This window comes from Panthera uncia, chromosome X (genome assembly GCF_023721935.1).
Source record: "Panthera uncia isolate 11264 chromosome X, Puncia_PCG_1.0, whole genome shotgun sequence".
NCBI classification, from domain to species: Eukaryota; Metazoa; Chordata; class Mammalia; order Carnivora; family Felidae; genus Panthera; species Panthera uncia.
The window spans coordinates 97859572-97881591 of NC_064817.1; the positions used below are offsets into that span (position 1 = coordinate 97859572).

General features: G+C 39.4%; 1 protein-coding gene across 1 annotated transcript in view; it reads right to left on the reverse strand.

Annotated features, from left to right (window-relative positions):
• The window catches only part of TENM1 (teneurin transmembrane protein 1), a 777891-nt gene that overhangs the window by 231563 nt on the left and 524308 nt on the right, over positions 1-22020 (reverse strand). Inside the window, exons 11-13 of the mRNA XM_049644834.1 lie at positions 18168-18269; positions 16423-16617; positions 13101-13301 (exon numbers count right to left, since the gene is read on the reverse strand). Of these exons, the coding sequence (XP_049500791.1) occupies positions 13101-13301; positions 16423-16617; positions 18168-18269 (498 nt within the window). The remainder of the gene's footprint in view (positions 1-13100; positions 13302-16422; positions 16618-18167; positions 18270-22020) is intronic.

The following is a 22020-nucleotide window of genomic DNA, read 5'->3' on the forward strand; positions in this document are numbered from 1 at the left end:
TGAGCCGAAATCAAGAGTCAGAGGCTTGACCTACTGAGCCACCCAGGTGCCCCCGCATGAATAGTTTTAAATTTTCTAGTAGCTTCACTAAAATTCTTAAGAATACAGGTGAAATTATTTTAAATACTAATATTGAGTTTTGTATTTAACCCAATATATCCGAAATATTATCATTTCAACATGAAGTAAATAGAAAAAACTAATAAGGAAATACTTTAATTGATTCTCCATACCAAATCATGAAGAAGATCCATAGTTGAAGTATTTCACTGCTCGCAAGACAAAGAGAAGTTTTATTTCTGTGGAGCTATGGGCTTGCCTTTATGTTGGGGACACAGTGGTCACTACCACGGAACTGATCACGTTATGCTGTTGTGTTGGTTGGGAGCTAGAAAACTACAGCAAAATTTGACGTTAATTACCTGTGCACATAACTTCCTTAAATAAAGATTACATTTCTCAGTTTCCTTTGTATCTAGGTGTGATCATGTGACTTAGTTATTGTTCAATGAGATATAAATGCATGTTTCCAGCAGTAGCTTCAAAGAGGTCTCCTTAAAAGAGAGGGGACAGGCTCTTTTCCTCCTCCCTAATCCTTCATTTTTCCTGGAACCAAGATGTGGTAACTTGGAACACTGGAGGCCATTGTATTCTAGGAGAATAAAGGTCCCATCCTAAGGGTAGTAGAGGTATAAGCAAGAAGCTTTCTGGAGTCATCACACAAGGTTTGGACTGCTTATTTCTAGATTTCTTTCGTGTAAGAGGAAGGTTATACTCATATCTTCCTTAAGCCAGTCTTTTTTTTTTCCTTGAGGGAGGTATTTCCTGTCACTGAACTCTAATCTTATCTGACATAACCAGGAATATAAATTTTCCTTGACTGTGATTTTATAATGAACAGCAGAACTTAAAGGAAAGGGAGTGAAAAGATAGACAACTACTTTTTGGCCAACTTTTCCACGAAACATCTATCCCATAAACACAGGAAACACCACCATTTAGGTAGGAACAAAAGAATGCAATGACTTTGGAGTAGAAAGAATTTTCACACTCCTTTAAATTAATTCAGCTTTACAGTATCTGAAAATGAATTTCTTTGAGACAGCTACTAATTTATCTTCTACTTACAAAAGATTTGTCTTTGAAATGTGTCTTTACAATGAGAATTGAAATATAATGACAATAATAGCTACCATTTATTATTATAATTTAATGTCTATGATGAGAGAAGCACTCTGCTAGGTGTTTCACATATGTTATCTCATTTAACCCTTACAACTACCCTACAGAGTAAGAATTATTTCCCCATTTTCCAGGAGAAGCTCAGAAAAACCAAGTAACTTAGGGAAGGTCACACAGTAACTTAGAAGCAGAGCTGGGATCTGAGTTCACTTCTGTGTGATTTTTTTTCTTTTATTTAATTTCATAATGATTTATTTATTTTTGAGAGAGAGAGAGTGTGTGTGCGAACGGGGGAGGGACACAGAGAGAGAGAATCCCAAGCAGGCTCCAGGCTGTCTACACAAAGCCAAATATAGGCTGAAACCCATGAACCGTGACATCACAATCTGAGCTCAAATTGTGGACGCTCAACTGACTGAACCACCTAGGCACCCCTGTCTGAATTTTTTCTATGCTGAATCTCTGAAAATCCTCATAACTTTCTGACAGTCAAAGAAGAGGTACCGGGACGCTGCCCTATATATGTTCATCGCCATTTTTCTAGATTCAGTGTTAGTGCTGACAATGGAAAGGTAATATCTGAATTTGAACAAACTTCTCTGAATAGTATATTGAACTAAAGGTCTAAACCAGAAATCCTGAGACTTGTCTCTCATATTAACTATGGGCTGAATTAGCTGCATGACCTAACACAAGTCATTCAACCTTTCTGGGCCTCAGTTTTCTCTTCTACAAAAGGGGGGGGGGCGCAAAACTAGGTGGTCTCTAAAATCTGATAGAGTAAAAACATTCCATGATTATGCCAATAAGTTTGTCAAAGAAGAAATGCACAAAGGGGAGCCTGTTGGAAAAGAGAGTAGGCAATGGCATTTACAGTGCTTTAAATTCACGTTGCTTGACATGCAGAATAAAATTTTAAAAATAAATGGACCGAGCAGATAAGTGTGGGAAGTTCTCTTTTATTGCTGAAATTGTTTACTCTTGACTCCACTGGTAATTTTGACTGTTATGGTTTCAGGAGTATTTTTTGAACAATACTTCTCAGAATGTTCTTCTAATGCACATTAACTGAACCATTTTGCTAGCATGGAATGAACTCTTTTAAGTTTGTTGGACTCTAATGTGTTCACCCATACTTTAGTAGAAAGAATTCTTGATTTAACTGGAACTTAAAACTTGTTCTCAATTTAGAGTAAAAAAATGTAAATTACTAAGAAGGAGATTTAAACATGAACTGAGCTGAAAAACACATTTTGCAGATGTATAAATTGAGACCCACAGTGGCTGATTTGCCTAAGATTACACTGAAAGTCAAAGCTTTACCAGGACACTGGAGGTATCTCCTGTAAGTAGTTTTGGTAAGGGTCCAGAGTGGGGAACAGATTATTACCTAAACCTCGGGCCTATGCAGGAATGGGGATCCATATTCAAAACCAATACAGAAGAAAATCATCTGTCTCAGGCTTAGGTCTGAAGATATTAAATAACAAACTTCCTCTGAGATTTCATGGCCACTTGCCAAGTTTCATGTGTGCTTAGGGCCTGAATTTATACTATTTGTATGGTCAAAAAACTGCAACCTGAGATTTTAAATTTAAAGTTTACCCTGATCTGTAGGAGATGGGTTCCTAACAGAAACAAACGTAAATCCTCCCCAGAGGAATATTTTCTTCACACAGGACTCAGAGAGAATTTCAACATATTTGAACTCACAATAAAAAAGAGCAGAAACAAGAAAGGAAGCCATCCTATGCAAGAGTTGATAGAAACCATAGACCCAGACCCACAAACAGTTGACACGCTGCACTTATCAGCATACAAAATAACTATGTTTCATATGTTTAAAGAAAAGAGAGTAACCACAAACAGTATTAAAGAGGAAGGGATTACCAAAAACTAATGAGGAATATTTGGGAAAAAAAACTAAGTTAAAATTTTAGAAAAGTAATCACTGAAATTAAAAACTCAGTGGAAGGGTTAAACATCATAATAAACAGAGCTGAAGAGACATTTTGTGAGTCAGAAGACAAATTTGAAGAAATTACCTATAACAAGGAAATGGAAAATAGGAAAAAGAAGTAAATGGCAGGGTGGGACAGTCTAATGGAACTTCCAAAATTAGGTAATAGAGAATTGGCAAAATCAAGATTTAAAGAGATAATGACTAAACATTTTCTATGACTAATGAAAGAGAAGGGTCTTTACATTCAAGAAACTCAGCAACTCACAAACAAGATTAAAAACATTAATCCGCACTGATCTTTAGGATGGGACATTGGGCTGTGAATTCTATTGCGAGCCTCAACTCTGAAACATACAAAATAAAGTAAGTTGTCCTGTGTCTCCAAGCAAATTAGTGCCTTCAATTACAAAATGAGGAAACTATTACCTACTCGACTTATACCTTATGGACATTATGAGACTAATAGAAACCTTTTTGCTAGGTTCCTGGGAATTTGGAAGCCTGGGTACAAGTCAAGGTCTTTATAGCAGATCCAAGTACCCATTCAGAATTTCTGTGAGCTCCACCTTACGAGATTTCCAGGTGAAAATGTATTGTCCTTACTGTTTAATGAAAGACGAATTTCTGTCCTTCCTATCCCTCTTCTACTTCTCTCCAGTGACTCAGAATATATAGAACAGTCCTTCAGGTATTTTGTGGGTATTTTGTATAATCACAGATCAATGTGTAGTCCAAACTCTAATACTGACCCCATATTATGTCCATAATGATGAAATGAGGAAAATGAGCAGGCAAGTGTTTGAAGAAAAAAATCAAAACCGTCAGATAAACGTAGGATATTTTTATTATAGGAATGAAAGTGTCATTCAATCTCTTGGGGTGGGGGGCAGGGAAATTATATGGAATGCTCTTCAATATTTCTAATCGTCTGATTTTGACATGCAGAATTGGGACTTATTTTGATCTGTTCCTCATGTCCTGGCCACCAGTTTTGCACAAGTGCATTCTAGCTTCTTTTAATCTTTCACAGCCATCTCCACTGTGAAATCTTTCCACCTCCTCCTGCCTGGTCAGGGGACTGCAGAGTCAAATACACCTTTTAGGTAGACCCTTTGCTGGCTCTGCTTTCACTTCATGGAGATAAACAACAATGAAGAAAAAGGCCAAATAGCAAATGAATCTGGGATTCAGAATTCGCGTTTGAGTAAATGAGAGGAGTTCATTTAAAGCCCAACACAGAATTTGCCTGTTTTCTTTAGATGCTGCTCTCGATCTGTCCAACTGCCTTCCTTATTATTAACTATACTTTAACCATGTAAGTAAGCACACATCCTCACATTCACGCTTCCTTCCATTTTTTGCCTCACCGTTGCCACCTTATTTAAATATGTCTCTGGTTTGCAAAACAATTTTAGGGCTTTAATGTCCTGGAACAGTTGGTAGAGTTAGCTCAGATTTACACAGAGGCAGCTGCAAATTTGCCTCTCAGTTCAAACTTGTCAAATTGTCAAAAGTTTCCCTGGATTTTTGCATTGCTGCCTGCTAATGATGATGGCATTACAGGTGTGGTTTTTATTGTCTCAGAACAAAATGGAAAAGATGTATTTGGAAAACATTTGATATTTGATGTGTTTTGAATCACATCACCTGACTACATATACAATCTAATGGCCATTAAATGAACTCTCTTTTATAAAGATAAGGAATTTTGAATAGGAGCATATTTTTTAGGCACAATTTCTATTTTCACTTGAGACAAAAAAAAAAAAAAGGCTTAGGGGGTGACAAATCATCTCTGAGTAGGATGTGTTGCTAGGAAATCATGATAATAGTGTGATTTTTTCCCCCTACTTCATACCTACCTCCCAAAGATAAATCTGTGGATTTAGTCTTACACGCTTAATTTGACTTAATTCTCTTAAGGATGCTTTTGGGTTGTATTTCTAGTGCCACCAATGAACTTCACTTACTGATTCAATAATCTAGAGTTAATGCTTTCACCTCACTGTAGCATTAATGGTGTAGCCACTGTATCAAGCAGGGTCTTTTGTTTAAATCAATCAAATCAGCATCACCTGAAGGTTTATTCTTTATTATTTTACGGAGTAGAAAAAGATTTACTTTAAAATAAATTTGATCACAGACTGTCAAACTTTGAATAGCAAATTAATTAAGCCTATGTAAGGATTCGTCACAAGCTTTTTGTCCTTGTTGCTAAAAATCACTCTAAAACCTCCTATCATAATTCAGTGACTAGGTGTCTATATTTGAGCTTTTCTTTAAGTACAGGGAATTTGTAGCATTATGATATACTAACATTGTTTGTTCACTAACAGAAACATTTCTTCTGAGAGCTCAGCTACAGTTCCTAAGAAATTCAGTCCAAAACTGAATAGGGAAAAGTACCTGCAACACGAGGCACCTAATCTCGTTACATTAGTTATCTATCTTCTATTGAAGATGCTAAATTCTAGTTTTCTTCTACATGCGAAGATTTTTCTCTTCACTGGCATGATGGATGGCTACATAGCTGTGCCCATAGTATGTGCATTACATTTTGAACAAAGCTTCTTTATCAAATGGCATTTATGACCCTGCTGCTACTGTAATGTCTGTAGGAAAAATACAGTGTACACACTAATCATTTCAAATGGTCTGATCAATTCCTTGAAATTGCAGAAAAGTGGTATATTGTATGTGGTAGACATGTACAGTCAGATGAAAATCTTTTGATGACTGGCATTTTCAATAAAGGGGAAAACTAATAATGTTTTTTTTTAAAGCATATGGTACTTGTATAATCAAGGAAAGTTTCCCTAGCAAAAATAATTATATGAGCCTCTTACAACTTCCTCCACTAATTATCTGTTTTATTAGTAGATGCATATCACCATCCATTAGGGAACACTTAAAAACATAATGAGACATTGTTACAATGAAGATACACACACACACACACACATACATATATACACACACACACACACACACATTTATGCATATATGTGTATGTGTGTGTGTGTGTGTGTGTGTGTGTGCCTCTGGAAGTAGAAGTAAATTCTACAACAACATGGTCTATATATCAAAGTGTGGATGTCTTTATAATAAAAACAAAACTATTTACAATTAATATTTTCTCATCATAAACAATATGGAGTTAAGAGAGTTTATGGACTGTATCCACGAACCATTCATAATCAGTGTCAAAAGCTCAATATACAGGATCAAGAATCATAGATTTCAGTGTTGGAAGGGGCCTCAAAGGCCATTTGGCTAACCTACCATTTCACAAATGAAGCAGGTGGTGAGACTCAAAGAAGTTAAGTGAGTTACTCAAGGTCACTGTGCCACGAACACACACACACACACACACACACACACATATACTGTCATCTCTCTGATGGACAAGGTGACCACATGTCATAAGCTAGGCTGAAAACAAATATCCTTATAACGAAGCCTTATGGGATCTTCAGGAACTAACCCTGCTTGGACGGGGTACAAAATGATAGTACCTCATACGGTTTCTGATGTATAGCAAATAGAATGTTCAGGAATACCTCAGGGCCGAATGTTCCATGTCTCTCTAGATGATTAATCTACTTCTAAGGTACAGTATAATGAGAGAGGATCACAGCAGAGAAGAGCAAGAGTTGTCCTCTCTATGTGAATGCTTACCTTCTATGAATTTCGCTGTCAGTTATCTGTGAGTAACAATAGACAGGGTGGCTCAGAGGAAGTTTCATCAAGGATAGGTTTCATCAAAGCTCTAAACTCTGCTTTTATGTTCCCCCTCAAAGACTACGTGACCAGGAGATGCCAGATTTTATGAGAGGAATATAGTAGATGCATTTTAAAATGATGATAGTAGAGGTTAGGGCCAATATCCTTAGTGCAGGCTAAATGTGTTACTGAGATTTCATGGCAAGGATTTACATTTTAAGGGAGTATGGTCTGACCTGTGGTATATCCAAATCTCAACCATGGTATGACAAGCTTTGATTGTATTCCTCTCGAGGTAGTTTTTAAAGACTAATGAGTTAACCTCTGTGAAGTACCATGAGACCCTCAGGTGAAAGATGCCTCTATCAAGCATCACTATGGTGCTGTGACAATACTCAATGTATCTGGAAGACAGACTGAAAGTAATCAGTAAACCATTCACTGTGGTCCTTTTGGTATCGGAGCAGCACAGTTAACATGCTAACAGCTAAGCTTCATGCGCTTAGAGGAAGAAAATGATCAATGGCAAAGAGCATATCCACCTTTGAAATGACATGATCCATTATAAGAATCAGATGTTAAATTGCTTCCTGTACTGAGCACACTCAATTAAAAGTCTGCACAGTGAGATCATCTTGATGGTTAAATATGCTCTGTGGGAACAACCTTTATGGAGCTTAAAAATCACAGAAGGACTATTCCTACCATGACACTAGAGATTTGCAAGGCATTTCCTGCCCCTATTTTTCAATTTGGTAGTTTTATTAGGAAGGCTTTTGCCTGTGAGCCTGCTGAGTTTGGGGTCATACCTATCCACCCTTTTGCTTCTTTGAGCAAGAGATGATTCTAGTGTTCTTTTTCTATTGGACCCAGAATGGATGAGTGTGGCTTTAGTCCGGGATCTCTGGACAAAAATGTATCATTCATGCACTTGATAGTTGATGCCCTTCATCTCCTTGAACCTGCCCTTCTCTGTAAGCTCATCTATTCACCTGAGTGCCAGCTCCTTGTCTAACTCTTCCTTCTTTCTCTGGTGGGGGTAAGGATGGAGGGCTGAAAAGAACTCCAGACACAAAATGAAATCGGCAGAACTGGCTCCTACTTGTAAGTTTGCCTGCAACTGGCCAGGTCTTTGGTCTTGGATGACTTCTTTCACCTCTCCGGCTCTCGGTTTGCTCATGTTTCAAAAACTTGAAACATCCTTCACTGTTTACCACTTGTCTCACCCCTGCCAGACTGCAAGCGCCGCTGGTGCAGGAATCTTTATTTTCCTCACTGATCCTCAAGATCCTAGCATGTGGCACATAGTAGGTGCTCAATGAAAATTTGTTTAGTAGAGAAGTAACTCATTTGTCTGTTAGCGGTGTTCACCATTTATCCAGTCTCCCACCATGGACATCACAGAGTCCGTGAAAATTCTTGCCTCCCCTGGCACATATCCAGTAACCAAGTCCTGCTTCCTAGCTTCTCTCATACCCATCCTTTCATCTCCATCTGCGCTTAAATTCCCTCATATCAACTTTTCTTTACTTTTTACCTCACTTTTTTTATATTCAGAGTGATCATTCTAAAATGTAAATAGTCACGACACTAACCTCTTTAAACCCCCTCAGTGGCTTTCCCATTGTCCTCGGGATCAAGTCTAAACTCCTAGGTGCGGTATACAGTCCCCTTCAGGGCTGTGGTCTTTTGTGACTACTTCCTAGACCTTCGAGTGAGGCTAAATACACCTTGTGCGTTGCACCTCTCTCTTTTATAGCTTAGTGAGAGGCATTTTAAATCTTTGTTCACACTTGTCTCCCCAGCTATAGATACGTTTGATCACGAAGTATCTCATTGCCTCACATGAGGACAGGGACATAATAGGGGAAATGAACAATTCAATGAGGGGGTTAGACCAGTTCGGTGGCTTTCACCTCTGGGCAAACTGCTTCACCTGTCTGTGCTGCCGAGTATTAGAATCCCTACTGATGCTGAGGCAGGTGGCCCAGAGGCCACCACATCTATGAAACATTGAGGCAGACATCTGTACATTTTCTTCCAGACCTAATCTTCTATAGGGCTCTCACATTGGGGGGCCTCACGCATGGTGAGGACCATGTGATTTACTTGGACGGGTAAGGGTGATTTGAGGTGAGGGAGGCGTAGCGTAGGGTTGGGGTACTTCGTCCGCAAGGGGGGGCAAGTGTAGAGGCATGTTCATAATTAGCCTTTTATTCCCCTTCTGAGTCATTTCTGCTGACAGGCCTGGTGCATGTCTTTGTGTATTAGGTGGAAGGGGTGGGCTGTGGAAAGAGAAACTCTCAGCACACGGAATTTCACATTGACTCATTGGAAATACAAATATTTGAAATTGTACAATTGGTAAGAGGTGTATTGCCAAAAATTTTACCCAATTCTGTGGCATCAGGAAGGACACATGAGGGATGTGAGTGGCCTGAGGGAGAAACTGTATGATACATATTCACTATTCAAACAATAAATGCTTATTAAGTCATATATAAAGAGGCCAGTTTTTGACTAAATGTTAGGAACCCTCTCATGGTAAAGATATTATATATTGGTGTTCTCTAGGGTCTTGACTTTCTTCATTCTTATTCTCTGCACTCTTCTTGGACAATAATGTGCATTCCTAAGGTCTGAACTATATCCCAAATATTTGTTTCCAGTTCAGAGTTCTCCCATAAATTCCATTCTTGAGTATCAATCTGTCACGGGACCTACCAACCCAGATCTTCTGCAGGCATCTCTAACTTAGCACGTCCAAAACTGACCTCACCAGGTCCTGTCTCTTTGCCCAAACCTGGCTTTTTGACTGTGCTTAAAAAAAAAGTTTATTTATTGGGGTGCCTGGGTGGCTCAGTAGGTTAAGCATCCAACTTCAGCTCAGGTCATGATCTCACAATTCATGGGTTCCAGCCCCGCGTCGGGCTCTGTGCTGACAGCTCAGAGCCTGAAGCCTGCTTCGGATTCTGGGTCTCCATCTCTCTCTACCCCTCCCCTGCTTGTGTTCTTTCTGTCTCTCAAAAATAAATAAAAACATTTCATAAAAAGGTAAAAAATAAAATAAAATGTTTATTTATTTATTTTGAGGGTCAGGGAGGGGCGGAGAGAGAGAGAGACAGGGAGAGACAGAATCCCAAGCAGGCTCCGAGCTGTCAGCACAGAGCCCGACGTGAGCTCAAACTCACGAACCACGAGATCATGCCCTGAGCAGAAATCAAGTCTATTTAACTGACTGAGCCACCCAGGCGCCCCTCTGCGTGTGCTTGTTTGGTATCAGCTGGTGGTGCCTCCTTTTACCTAGCGATTCAGGGTAGTTATCTTTGGCTCCTCTCTGTCCCTCATCTGCTGTGCTAACTCCTTTCTGGTATGTCCCCGCCTCGCTATTCTCGCAAGCGCCGTGTGTCAGCTCCAGCCCTCCCCGGCACTCCACTCCTGGGCAACTCTGATCATCACATCGCCCTTGTCCCTTAGGCCCCCAGGTCAGGCATCGCCTCCTCTCCGGTTCCTGAAAGAGTGGTCTATCTCCCGTGCAGTTTGTTGTAAACCACTCGGTGGCTTCTGACTGTGTCAAGGGGAAATGCAAATCCCTTAGCATGGTGTGTAAACCCAACTCCCTGTGTTCTAGCCCTGCCCCTGTCTCCTCTTGGATTTCTAGGCTGCAGCTATGCCCAAGGACTGGCAAACCCTCAGTCACGGCATTTGCATTCATAGCTCTATTTCTTTAAGTTACTCCATCTGCCTGGAGTGTTCTTTCCCCTCTTGTCCACGTGATGAACATGTGATCATCTTTCTAATGTGGATTCAAATGTTGACTCCTTCAAAGTCTTCCCTGACTATGGGGCCTCTTCTCACAGAAATACCCTACTGTCCCCTTTTTGTGTTCTGCAGCACAGTCCAATAATACTTTTTTTTATACAGTGAATTAGGTCACAGGCCTCTAGAGGACAGGATAGGGCAGGACAGTGGTTAGATGTACAGAACGTGAAGCCAGAATAGCTTATTAGCCCAAGTTCCGGCTCTATTACTTGTTATACGGATGACTTTGGGCAAGTTATTTAACCTCTCTGTAGCTCAGCTTCCTTGTTCGTAAAATGGGCACACTTATAGTACTTATCTCACAGAGTTGTTATGAAGATTAAACGAATATATGTACAACACCTAGAATATTGCCCATTAGGGGTGCCTGGGTTGCTCAGTGGGTTAAGCGTCCCAACTCTAGATATTGGCTCATGTCGTGATCTCATGGTTCTGTGCTGTCAGTGCAGAGCCTGCTTGGGATTCTCTCTCTCCCTCTCTGCCCTACCCACCCCTCCCAAAATGAGTAAATAAGCTGTAAAACAAACTTAAAGGAAGAATAGCGCCTATTACATAATAATTGTTATGTGAGTGTGTGCTTTAATAACAACACAAACGTTAATCTTATTTTAAATTTGAAGCTCCAGACATACTATATCTGACACATGAAGGAATGGAAGGTGGTCAATGACATGTAGCAAATAAATGAATAGTCAGCCTAGAGCCATACTATAAAGTCCCATAATACCCAGTTACTTCCTTTTTGTAAACATCTTCTAGCTTGCTCTAAGTGTCTTTTCCACTGGACTGGAAGCTCCTTTTGTCCAAGGACCACATCCATCTTGTTTGCCACCACATCCCCAGCACCAAGCACCATGACAAGCACATAGCAGGCACACATGCATTTGCTAAGTATATAAATGAATAATTTTAAGGTCTATAGTTTAGTTATTATTAGTTAAAATTTATCATTTTACCCATTTCTGAAAGTGTAAAATGCAATCCTCTCTCCCATATTACTTGTATGTGAGGCAACAAAATTTTGTACAGTAAAGTATCATGTTAGGCTTAATTCTCTTAACAGAGGGGCTTTCTCATTTCTTTACAGCACAGGTTTGGAGACTTTTTGGTTCATAAACTAATTCTGTGGTACAAAAAGTCCCACCGAGCTCCTAATCTTTCCCATTTACCACATGTCATTTTACATCCTCAACAAAATTCACAGGCAGAGGTTCTGTAGGAGTTATTATTTGTTCATTCTACTCATTGAATGAGCACATGGTCCAAGGGTAAGAAAACAAAGTATAAAGAACTACCCATTATTTTTAGTTTAGGCGGAAAAACAAATCACGTACACAAATACCTACATCACGATGCCATTTTTACTGTCTAGCAATGAGTACGGTGGGATTTCAGAGGATCCTCTTGATGTGATCAGGAGAGGTTTTATAGAATAGCAAAAACTGTAGTTGGTCTTGGTGGGTGGGCTGGATTTTTTTTTTCTTTTTAAGTATATCCATTTATTCTGAGAGAGACTGAGAGAGCATGAGCAGGGGAGGGACAGAGAGAGGGAGAGAGGGAATCCCAAGCAGGATTCGCACTGACAGTGCCTAGCCCGACATGGAGCCTGAACGCATGAACCGTGAGAACTCGAGCCGAGATCAAGAGTCCGACGCTTAACCTACTGAGCTACCCAGGCACCCATGGGCTGGATTTTCCTAGGTTAGAAAGGTACCAGCATTCCCCACCGGGGAAAGGGCATGGAGAAAAGTGTGAACGTGGCATGCCCTGGGAGGGGGCAGAGCATACAGAGTACATTCACAGAAGGAGGGATTCATGCAAGAAGCAGAAGTAGAAGACAGGTTGGAGACAGAGGTTTGGGAGAATCTGTGGTGGGCTTTTAATAAGAGGCTAGGATATCTGAAGTTTATTTCTAGACAGGGGAGACCTAGAGCTGATTTTAAGGTAAGGAATAGGAAAAGGAAAGCCAAGTCGTGGGAAGAGCAATTGGGCGGCAATATGGCAATGTATAAATAGAGTTCCTGAGCTAAGTTCTGTTTCTAAGTGATGGAACACCCAGTGGAAATACTCAGCAGATGACTAGAAGTGAAGGATTATTTGGGGGGAGATACAGCTTTGAAATAACCTGTATAGAACTGATGGTAGGAGGCTCAGGGAAAGACAAAACTATGGGAGAATACAGAATGAGGACAGAGCTTCAAGTACAGACCTACAACGGAAAATACAAGGAGAAGCCCAGTAGCATGTTGCATATGAAAACCCAGTAAAATGCTAGCATAGGAAATACTTGGAAGTCCTTTATGACCCGTGAAGTCATACAACCCAGACTTTAACAAGTTCTACCTTAAGGCAAAGGCCAGTGAGAGTTTGGGAGTGGAGGAAGGAAGAGAAGGAGGTAACTCCAGTGTACCTGTTGAACAGTCAGATCCAGTCCACTTGGGATCACAGCTACACACCCCAGTGTCCAGAAGGAAAGTCCCGTGTCCTGAGCACTGCTCTTGACATATAGGAAGTGGAGTTTCACAGTTGACTCCTCCCCAACCAGTAGAACAGTGACATTCTCCTTTTACACAGATGCCATGGCTGGAACACATAGGGTCCAAGCAGTCTTCTGAAAGCCCCAAAAAAGAAGGAAAAAGGTTGAAAGTGAACAGGTGTTGCCTATATACTTTAGGATGATGAAACTGAGATACTCACACTTGATTTCCTAATACGTCATTAATATGGTATTAAATTAGGTAATAAAATGTCTCATACAAAGGCTGTATTCAAACCAGGAGATGATTAATACTTAAAAATATGTAGGGTATCATAAAGGTTGCATCCTAAAATTAGAAGACAAAGGAAACCACACATACGTTGCTTAAAATTGTTACGCAAGGTGTAGTACTCCCACATAAATGGGTGGCTGCACCAGTGTGGGCTTTCAACAGGAATTCCTTGGCTTCGTAAGAAAGCCTAAGAATTTTGGGGAAGTCATTCCTTGTCTTTTCTGAAATTGGAATCCTAGCTCTGAGAATCGGCTTTCACTTGGTATGTCTAGAGTAGTGTGTGTGTGTGTGTGTGTGTGTGTGTGTGTGTGTATGCACATATTACATATAAATCAATATATAAAATATAGAACTATACTACACATATATGTCTACAAATATAAAATATATATAAAAATATTAAAACATAAAATATTAAAAATATTAAAACATATTTTTAGGCTTAGATTATTAGGTATTAGGTGAGCTGACTGCTGTTACATGAAATCATACAACATAATCAATTTATTATAATCTTTCATTAATTTCTCAGAAGCACTGAAAATGCAACATTCTCAACAAAATTTTAAAAATTATTAAAAAAATTGTGTGGCCTCTCCTTCCATCAGGATGCCGTGACATAGTCTTTGATGATTTAGAATATCACAGATGTAATTCTATTTGTCTCTAATTCTGGGAGTCTGGAAATTTTTGGACACATTCTAACAAATGTATAAACTCTTAGAAGTAGATGCCTATACTTGCCTTGGGGAAAATTGTTTTGTGTTTTTAATTGAGGGGCCATTCCATGGGAAATGACAAGGTTGTTTCCAAATTTCTACTCTCTCGATACAATAAGATGAAACTAAAATGATTCCACATAATGAGGGGAGTATGCTTTGAATAAGTAATTCAAAAAGTATTCCAGCAATGAAACAGACTGATAAAACCTGCCTTCATTCATAAGACTGGTCTGGTCTCGGGTGTGGCTTTTGGTAACGGAACAGAGCCTAAGCATTGTTACAATTAGTGCTATTGTATTATAATTAGCCCATAACCTTACGGTCATTAGCACAGTGCTTTAGTTCCTGAGCTAATCAGCAAATAAATACTAAAAGGTACATCTGATTTTATTTTGTTCATTATTTGGATCAAGAGGGAAAGTCTAAAAGTACAGAATATTTTTTAGAAGGAGGCTATTTTGTTACATTAAAACACAACAACTATAACAAACAAAATAATACTGAACTTAGTTTGTTTTATTAAAAGTCCACCTTCAAGGAATACGTAAGTCATACTTAAATCAGAGGCACAAAGCCATATGTCTGAATGAGCCAGCAAGCAGCATACATGAATGAGATGAACTGGACGTAAGAAGCCAGTGTGTTGGGAGGGAACTGAGAGAAGGGTCCAGTTTAAAGGAAACTGCGGCTGCTTGGTTCCAGCTGATTATCGCCATGTGGGAACACAGGCCCATGGTATCAGATTTTCCAGTTGCTCAAGAAAGACCAAAATGAGAGATTTTTATAGGACACTTCTCTATTTTTAAATTTTGGCAAATAGATCACATGGGGAAAAAAAAAACCAATAAAAACACTACCACCACCACTGTTGTGTGACCCAAACACAACCCATCCATAAGCCCAGTTCAGCCTGTGAGTTTCTGGTCTATGACCTTTAACTTAAAACATTTTTTTTCTGCTGTATTTGACAAGCTTATACTGTTAAATATGGTGGGTATTCCTCCTTGCTACCTTGGTTATTCTACACATTTTCTTAGAGATCCCTAGAAGGGAAATTTAAGCTAAGTCCTCTTTCAAGTGCCTCCCAAATTTTGATCAGAAGGGTCTAAATTAATGAGGTTAAACATTTTCATGGAGAACTGTAGATGCTGTGAGGGGTATCATTGTTTGGGTGCACATGCATATGCCCATGTAACGTCTGAGTTTACAACTTAAACATAATGACTGCAGTTGGATAACCATAAAAACGATTTCCAGACGTAACTCAGGAACTCTGGTGTCCTGTCCAGGCCCAATGCCATTCACTGGAACAGATATAATCTTCACGCCAAAATTCTACGATTGCTAACGGGAGGTGGAAAGCTAAACTCTTGGAGCGGAATGAGATTAAGCCCTTTAGAATGCTGTGTAATAGTCTTAATGAGCCATCTTTAAAAAGCAATTATAGTGCATTTTCAGCAGCCTCTTTCCTGAACAACAGTTGTGATGAGACCATCTCCCATGGTAATGGTTTAATATTATTTCTGAAATCAGTCTTATTTGAGGAATGTGGCATGAAAAAGGTCTGATTACTAGTAAACTTATTTTCCAATGTGTCTCTTTAAATGATGAAACTATTGCCATTTCAAAATATGTTTGTGTGTCGTGTGTGTAAAGGTTCCTTTGGAGTGACTTTTAATATAAAGGCACTGCCTTGAAACTCATTAGTGGTCCGCTGGCTTCCTTAGGCATGGAGGTCAAGTTCCAGCATGAGGTATGTAAAAATAAATACTATAAAGCAATAATAATAATGGTAATTACAAATCGCTCCCAAAGAAAACATTCAATGAAATCATTCCAAATGTGCACCCATGATTATTTTTAGCATGTGTTTTAAAGTAAGATACAGCCTAATGTAGTGTGGAACAACGAAAGCAGTTGAATTAACACCTAATGTCATCAATATGGAAATTCTCAAGTTATGAAGCAGTGTTAGAAATGGGGGGGGGGGGAGAAACACCATTTTTCATGACTGCTCTGCAAGTGTCCCAGATACAGCCCTGCGTTAATGTTAGAGACTGTCTGAAGAGACATGAGTTCCCCAGACTCCAGCCCCCTTCTCCATGTACTCAAGACATATTGAACATTTACGGTTTGCAGAGACTACCTGCATCTCTACTAGATGCATCTCTACAGAATGACAGTTGCACAATTCGGTGAGAGAAAAGCCTGAAGCAATAGATTAAAATGGGGCTCTGACCTTCCTCGCATATTTCTCCTTTGTATCCTGGCACACAGATGCAGACTCCCATGATGCAGGTGCCGTGACCAAAGCACGTTGGGTCAATGCATTGCTCTTCTGGAACGTCGCACTCTGGTCCCTTCCAGCCATTTCGGCAGACACAGTGTCCTTTCTCATATTCTCCATTCCCACCACACAGCACAGGGCACGAATCTGAAGGTTGGCAAATGAACTTGTAGTGTTCTCAAAATGCTTTTAAAATCTCCAAAGAGCAATCTTCTATTGATTCTTGTGTAATATTTCAGGCAAAAATTTGTACTATTTCTAACTTAGCCTTTATTAAACAGGCACATCCTTGCGATTACAAATAGAATTTTCCTCTTATGAGAGAGGAAAAAGGATAAGTTATGAAAATATCCTGCGTGAAGAAATTATTTCAAGTATGTGCTTTTGATTCCAACATACCGTTAAACAACTATTATTATTATTACTACTGTTATCATTATTTTATTTATTTTTATTTAAAAAAAAATTTTTTTTTAACGTTTATTTTTGAGACAGAGAGAGACAGAGCATGAACGGGGGAGGGGCAGAGAGAGAGGGAGACACAGAATCGGAAGTAGGCTCCAGGCTCTGAGCCATCAGCCCAGAGCCCGACGCGGGGCTCGAACTCACGGACCGCGAGATCGTGACCTGAGTTGAAGTCGGACGCTTAACCGACTGAGCCACCCAGGCGCCCCTGTTATCATTATTTTAAACCAAGGTTTTATTTTTTCTCTTATGGCTTTTCTTCCTCAAACAGATGTACGTCACTTTTAGAAAGAAAAACCTGAAAAGTTTAAAAACTGATAAACAGGGAGTATAAAATGTTTTCTTTAAAAAGTCGTATATTTAAATACATTTATGCTGGATAGATGTCTACTCCCGTGACACCTGGTGCAGACCTTTATTAGAATACTTAAACTCTGCTTTGTCATTGTTGCCTCCATATTAAAACTATGGGCTCCTTGAGGGCAGGGCCTGTATCTTGTCTTAGTCAATTTTTAATACCAGCCATCTTCTTCCTAATCCCCACATCCTCCAGATCTGTCATGCTCCCAGGAAGCCAGCAAGTGCTATAGAATTCTCAGCTGAGCAGAATTTAATCTAAGGGAATCTGAGTGGCTGGGAAACCTGAGGTTAAAGTATTAGCAGACTGAGAACTGTAAGAACACACTGAAAATGAGCAGAAAGCATCTCTACCATAGTAACTGTACGCATGGGGTGAAACGCAGTGTGATTTATCTAAAGCTTTTCGAGAATTAAACTACGGGCAAGTCGAGGAAACGGTAAAGTTTGCTGTTTCACTCGTGACTTGCCAGTCTTTACTTTCTAAGGCTCCTTATCGGTTTGCTGGTTGCCTATCCCTTCCCATTTACGCGGGTGTATATAAGCAGTTACAGACGACCCCGGTACAAATTCCACCCATTCAGTAACTGCCTATCGCCCCTCTCTGAGGTTGTTTCTTTGCACAATAAGCTGGGATAACAGTAGATCTACGTCACCGGTTTCCAAAGGATGTATGATTCAGAAGAGGTAACAGAGTGTTTATAACAAACAGTCTGTGGCAGAGTAAGTGCTCAGCTTTTGGTTGTGGTGGGGGGTGGTGGTGGTTTGCTGCTACTCCTATGGCCACTTCTCTTCCTCCTCTTATTGCTCCTGATTCCGAGTTCTCAAAAGACGTGTATATCCCCAAACCAATTGGAATAACAGAGCAACATTACCTCTCGCGCAGTCAGGCCCCAAGAATCCTGGGAAACAATGACAATGGCCAGAGATACACTCTCCATTTCCATTGCAATTGGTTGAACAGTCATCCATTATTTCTGTTAATAGGGAAAAAGGAAAGAAATGAGCAAACTTCCAGGCTGTAGAGTCCTTAACTTTTTTTTTTTTAAATTGCAAGAACTCTGGGCCTTTAACAATCTTGCCCTCTCCTAGTCTTGGAGCACTTACTGTTTAAAATCAGATGCCAAAGATTTCTGTAAGATGTCACATGTAGTACCAAATTATTACAAGGGCCCTGGATTTGCTGAATTGGCTATTCAAGAGTGAAACTAAAAACCAACCTCATCTCTAAAGTGCATAAAGGGTCTAGATGAATTGTATTCTTATGAGATGTTCGTGACAAAGCTAAAAATGTACTAGAATTATAGGATATTTCTCAAAAGCAAAATGGGCTTAAAAATGCAACCCAAAAGACTAAGTCTACTGTTTATTTTTCAAGTTTAGGTTGTAGCAAATAAAAAATTTCTTCTCTAGCACCTTAAAATGTTTAATCTACTATCTTGACAGCTTAAATATGATAATCAGTATTTCATTTTCATTAATAAGTGACAATGGAAGGCTTTTAAAGTAAGTGTTCATATTAAATTCACCACCACTAAAAGCATTAGAACCTAAGTATTTTGTTGAGAAATGCTTTCTTGACTGTAAATGCTTATCAGTTCTCCGCCACTAATTTCCCTTCAATCCATTCTTAGAGAAGAATAGGTTTCAAGGGAATTGAGAAGGCTTTAAAGGCGCCCATAGGTAGTTCTGGTGACATAAAGATGTGCAGTGCGACAGAACTTTGATAAGTCTTGTGGTTAGTAATTTGGCTGAAAAGGTAGGAAGTTATACAAAAGTCAGGCTCTGACAATGACAAAAATTATTTCTAGTTTAAAATTGTATTTGAGTATAATAAAGTCAAATTCCAAGTCCATGAACTCTTATGGTATGTGTGCTTTCTTCTTTCAGTTTTTTTTTTTTTTAAATCATCTTCTCATTACTCTTTCTGGAAGTTTTCCATACTTAGCATTCTTGGATTCAGAGTTTTACGTTCTGGCCCATTAAACTCATACTTCTCGTATGTACCAGTTTTTCCTTTTCAATCCAAATTATCTACTTCATCTCGTTTCACTTGCATAAGCTATTTCCAATTAGAAGGAGATATTCTAGGAAGTGGTCTTGGCGTCTCCTACTCCGCTGTGAGAATTCATAATGAGGGCCGAGAAATAGCATTTCTTCAATTGTGGCCTTTTGACCACCTGGATCAGTAGATCACTCAAAACACTTACAATGTAGATGCCTAGGCTTTCCTCCAGACCTACTGAATCTGAAGGATGCAGCCCAGGAATCCACAGTCTAACAAAAACCTCAGGTGACCCCACAGGTGGCTCACCTCATTAAGGCACTGAGAACCAATGCTTCAAATAGGAAACTTCCACAGTTAGAGAACTTCTGATCTAGACTTGGGGTTCGGCCTTGGGTAGAATAAAAGCCAAGAGGAAGAAAGTGGTATCTAGTTTTGGGGGGAATTCTTAGAAAGCCGAGAATGAATCCAGGGGCTGTGTGCATAGCCCCCTATTATCACTCAGAAGAGGTTCTTCTTGTCACCCCTGTGTGAATACATCAGATAGCTTTTTGCAGGTTTATGATAACCTGTTCTCTGATCCCTGTGCTAGAAAACTGAACTGGATAAGAAATTTATACGTGGCATTTGCTGAGCGACAACTGGTCTGACGGGAACGGAACGTTTGACAAAGAGCTAACCATTTTTAACTTCTTAAAACACTCGTTATTTTCATAAAATCATTAACTTCTTTAAAAGGTGCTGAAAAGGCACAGAGTTTTTTCCATTCAAAGACGGAACAATTACGTCTCCAGTTTCTATTTAATCTATGTTTCTTGTACCAAGCGATAGTGGCAGTTCTTAAATCTACATTTGGATTTCCCCCGCCCTGGATGGTTAATAGGAGGTCATGGAGGAAGCTTTCAAAGGTAAATATAGTTGAATGTAATTTCACACCAGCTCCTATTGACAACCTTATGCAAGCAGCCTTGTGGGAATGTAGCTATTGTAGAAAAAATGTTTAATAAAGTTTGCTATCAAAATAAATAAAAATCCCTACATCTTATTGACTTATCTAAGATCTGTCTCTGGGCCCACACTGCTGCACAGAACTTAACACCAGCAATGCAAATGAGAAGAGAAGGCAATATAGGGAGGATCTGGAAGCTGCCACCTCCACTGGGTATGAAAGAGACACTGGGACAGCCCAGGGAATCTAGGAGGAGGATGGCTACAGCAGGAACACATAAGTAACTAGTGATGAGAAACAATGTGTTTTTCTATTTATGTTGGCTTCCATGAAATTTTGCCTTCTATCCTTTTTAAAGTTTATTTTTATTTATTTATTTATTTATTTACTGAGAGAGAGAGAGAGAGACAGACAGACAGACAGACAGAGGGGAGGGGGAGAGAGAGAGGGACACAGAATCCGAAGCAGGGTCTGCACCGTCAGCACAGAGCCTCATGTGAGGCTCGAACTCACAAACTGTGATATCATGACCTGAGCCGAAATCAAGAGTCAGATGCTTAACTGTTTGAGCCACCCAGGTGCCTCTTGCCTTCTATCTTTTTAATCTTCCTTCAGAATCACTTCCTCAACTGCAGTTCATTAGAGTCGAGAATGATTTTAAAGTTCTATGCATAAAACTCTACTTTTATTCTAGAGTCTAAAACCCCTCGATATCTGCATCTGCACTGATGATGGGTTTTGCTCCTGGCAGGTTTTCTTATGGGAGAAACTAAAGGTAATGGATAATCTGATGGAATGATTACGGCCTGAAGGGCATGGGCTTTGGAGTCAGACATACTTGGTTGTCTCAAATCTCAATTTTGCCACTTGTTGGCTGTGAGACTCTATCAGATTATTTACTCATTTCAAGCCTCCATTTCCTTATTTGTTATATAAATATCACTACACCTATGCTATCAGTGTTGTGAAGGGAATCAAACAAGATTATTGAATGTAAATCATTTGGTACAGTGTTTGGGGGCAGAATGGCACTCCATAAGTGGTATATATTATCATGTTATAGAGCAGGTTGGCTGAGATTAGGGGATATTGACAACTCTGTCTATACTACTGGAAAATAATATATATTAATATAGGCCTGTGGCTAGCCTATATTAGTCATTCAATAAATGCTTATTGCTAATATTGTCTTGATCCTTATTAGTAGTGGACCAAATAGAGTTAAGATCAATCAACCGATTCTAACATCATGAAATAGAGAACGAACAGCTAAGAACAGCATTTAGCGTAGTCAAATTGATACAAAGCTTAAATTGTTTAATCAAATATATTAGCCTCTCTTTACTGCAGTTAAATTATAAAAACATAAAAAAAATTAACGGGGAGCATTTAGAGCAAATAACTTAATACTTGTGATTTTTTTCAGAAATTTACTTGAATTCTCTTTAAGTGGAATTGCAGAAGTGTTTCTGTTACTTCTAACCGTAAAAACACAACGGATGGGTGGCTCAGTCGGTTGTCCGATTTTGGCTCAGGTCATGATATCACGGTCTGTGAGTTCAAGCCCCGCGTCGTGCTCTGTGCTGACAGCTCAGAGCCCGGAGCCTGCTTCGGATTCTGTGTCTCCCTCTCTCTCGGACCCTCCCCCGTTCATGCTCTGTCTCTCTCTCTCTCAAAAATAAATAAACATTTAAAAAAAATTAAAAACACAACAGAAAAGTAGAAAAAAAACGTGACTTGCATAAGGAAGAAGCAAATACTTTGTTGCATATGA